Source organism: Erigeron canadensis, chromosome 6 (assembly GCF_010389155.1).
Source record: "Erigeron canadensis isolate Cc75 chromosome 6, C_canadensis_v1, whole genome shotgun sequence".
Taxonomy (NCBI): Eukaryota; Viridiplantae; Streptophyta; class Magnoliopsida; order Asterales; family Asteraceae; genus Erigeron; species Erigeron canadensis.
Window position 1 is genome coordinate 6,538,361 of NC_057766.1, and position 2,304 is coordinate 6,540,664.

A 2,304-nucleotide genomic window follows, 5' to 3' on the forward strand; every position below is an offset into this window, starting at 1 on the left:
GTGTGGCCCATCCTGGCCTTCTTCAGATAGCTTTTTGTTCTTTGTTACCAAGATTCCGATGCCTCTGTTCGATTGGTACCTGATCATGTCGTGGATGACGGATGGGATCATTTCAAACTTTTGTATTCCAGGTCTGCCTAGGATCGCTTGGAATGGGGAAGTTCCATTGACCACGAGAAAACTAATTTTCTCAGTTCGCTTCCACCTTCCTTCTCCGATGGTCATCTTGACCGATAGCTTTCCCATGGGTATACCTGTTTCCCCGAAGTACCCTTATACCGAAGCGTCTGTCTTTTTGAGGTTCATTCGTGACACAGGGTGTAACTTCCAGAATGCTTCTTCGTACAGCACATTACATTCACTCCCTGTGTCTACCATTATCTCCTTGACTTTTGATATTTCCAAAAGAGCAGTGATTACCAGTGGGTCACGAAAAACCTTGTATGTCGAAGGAAATGAAATGTTGCCTACGTCGCCCCGGTACGTCTTTGGGAGCGGGCGCTTTTCCGCAGGTTTTTTCTTCAAAATAACATAGATAGTTTTTTCTGGGCCTTTTTTCTTTTCTCCTTGCTCGTCCTCCTTCTTGGGGGTTTGTTGCCTCACACTTTTAACCAGGTGTGTCAGCTTTCCTTCGCTAATAGCTTCTTCAATGGCTTTCTTTAGCTGCCAGCAAGTGTTGGTATCGTGACCATAGTCCTGGTGGAACTCGCAGTATTTGGAAGTGTCTCTTTTGCTCCTTGGGTTTAGTCGGGGTGGTGTGGAGAAATTCTTTGCTGCACTTTCGGTGAGCAGGATTTCTTTCGGGGTCTTGTTCAGTTCTGGTAAAATAGTCTTGTGAAGTCCCCTATCTTCCTTCTGGTACGGGCTATATTTAGGTCTTTCTCTGTCATTTCCCCTTTTTTGCTGAAGTGTCTTTGTCATGTGGGGGACTATTGTCCCCTTTAGAAGCTATTTCCCTCGCGTCCAAGAATACATGCGTTCTTTTTTGGACTTGCTCATAAGTATTCGGAAGGTCCCTATATAGGAATTCTACTAGTGGTTTGTGTCGAAGGCCGTGAATTAGTCCAGATATCCTTTGGGACTCAGCAAGGTCTACTATATCTTCTGTTTCTGTAGTAAACCTGTCGATGAACGACCTGCAGCTTTTCGTCTCTCTTTGTCTTATCCCGTGGGCTGCCACGTGGATTTTCTTGTGTTTCTTCTGCTGACTGAACCGGGCCCTGGATTTTTCTTTGAGGTCGTCAAAGCTAACAATTGACCCTTTCGTTACGCTTTCTAACCATTCTCTGGCATCTCCTTCGAGGGCGTACCTAAACATTCGGCATGCAATAGGTACGTTCCATGCTTTCATCTCTGCCACACCCTCGAACGCTTCTAGGAAATCATCCGGGTCGCTTTTTCCTTTGTAGGTCCCAAGGTGGGAAGGATACTTTAAGTCGGTTGGGAGGGGATAGCTTTGTATCCAGGCGACGAAGGGTGAGTTTTCGACACTCCCTCCAACCAGGCTGAGTTCCAGGGCATTTTGGTACGTCGTAGCCCCACAATTCTGGGGCCCGTACGGTCTTGGAATTGGTGCTATTCCGAAGGTTTGTGTTGCAAATTGGGGTGCAAAATACTGATGTAAGGGCCCCACCGCCTGGTTACCATATGGCTGGGGATGATACTGTGGGCCTCTCGTGTTTCCATAACCCTGTCCCGAGTATCCTTGGTTATATAAGCTTTGATACGTTTGGTCCAAAAGTCCTGTGATAGTTAGCCCCTAAGGTCCCTGATAAGTGTAACCCGGGGGCACTTGGTAAGTTTGGCCCGAAGGTCCTGTGTTTATTCCTGATGGGGCGTTATGAACCTGAGGTGCACTTCGTGATGGACCATTGTTGTCACCTCCGGGATTTCCCATAGTGTTCTGCGGGTTTCGATCTGGAACGGACTGGCCCCTAGGTACTTCGGGTCGCCGACCCTCTGTCCCTGTCCGGGAGTCGTCCTGAATCCTCCCCTCTGGGGAGGTCTCTGGGTTCCGGACCCTTGGGTCTCCCTCCTCTTGAGTGGCTTAGAGGATCTTGGCGTGTGAGGCCTCTGCTACCCAGGTCAAAGCCGTACCCGACTCCAGTTCGAGGTCTTGAATTTCTGGGATATCTCCGAAGTTCTCTTGGTGGATTTTCTGCATCATAATCGTCATCTGTCTCACCATCAAAATCTAGCACCCTGCTAGTGCTGCCCAATGCTCCAGTTCTCCTAAGATGGCTAATAGTTCGTCGGATATGACCGTAGTTTCTGGCGATATAATCGGGGTCGAACAGCATCGGG

The 2,304-nt window shown here is 48.4% G+C and overlaps 1 protein-coding gene across 1 annotated transcript; it reads right to left on the bottom strand.

The window, feature by feature from the left end:
• Window positions 1–273: 273 nt before the first annotated feature.
• Window positions 274–1,897, bottom strand: LOC122604226. The gene is made up of 3 exons (XM_043777118.1): window positions 1,793–1,897; window positions 974–1,690; window positions 274–912 (listed from the first exon to the last, which is right to left on the bottom strand). Exons 1-3 carry the CDS (start codon window positions 1,895–1,897, stop codon window positions 274–276), a joined length of 1,461 nt encoding a protein of 486 aa, XP_043633053.1.
• Between the last annotated feature and the right edge of the window lie 407 nt (window positions 1,898–2,304).

Bases quoted from the DNA above. Each gene is read 5' to 3' on its own strand.
- LOC122604226 (XM_043777118.1), bottom strand. From the start codon at position 1,897: ATGGGAAATCCCGGAGGTGACAACAATGGTCCATCACGAAGTGCACCT. The intron at 1,691-1,792 runs GTGCCCCCGGGT...TACTCGGGACAG, and splicing joins CTTCGGGCCAAACTTACCAA to GGTTATGGAAACACGAGAGG. The intron at 913-973 runs GTATTCTTGGAC...CACATGACAAAG, and splicing joins AAGTCCAAAAAAGAACGCAT to ACACTTCAGCAAAAAAGGGG.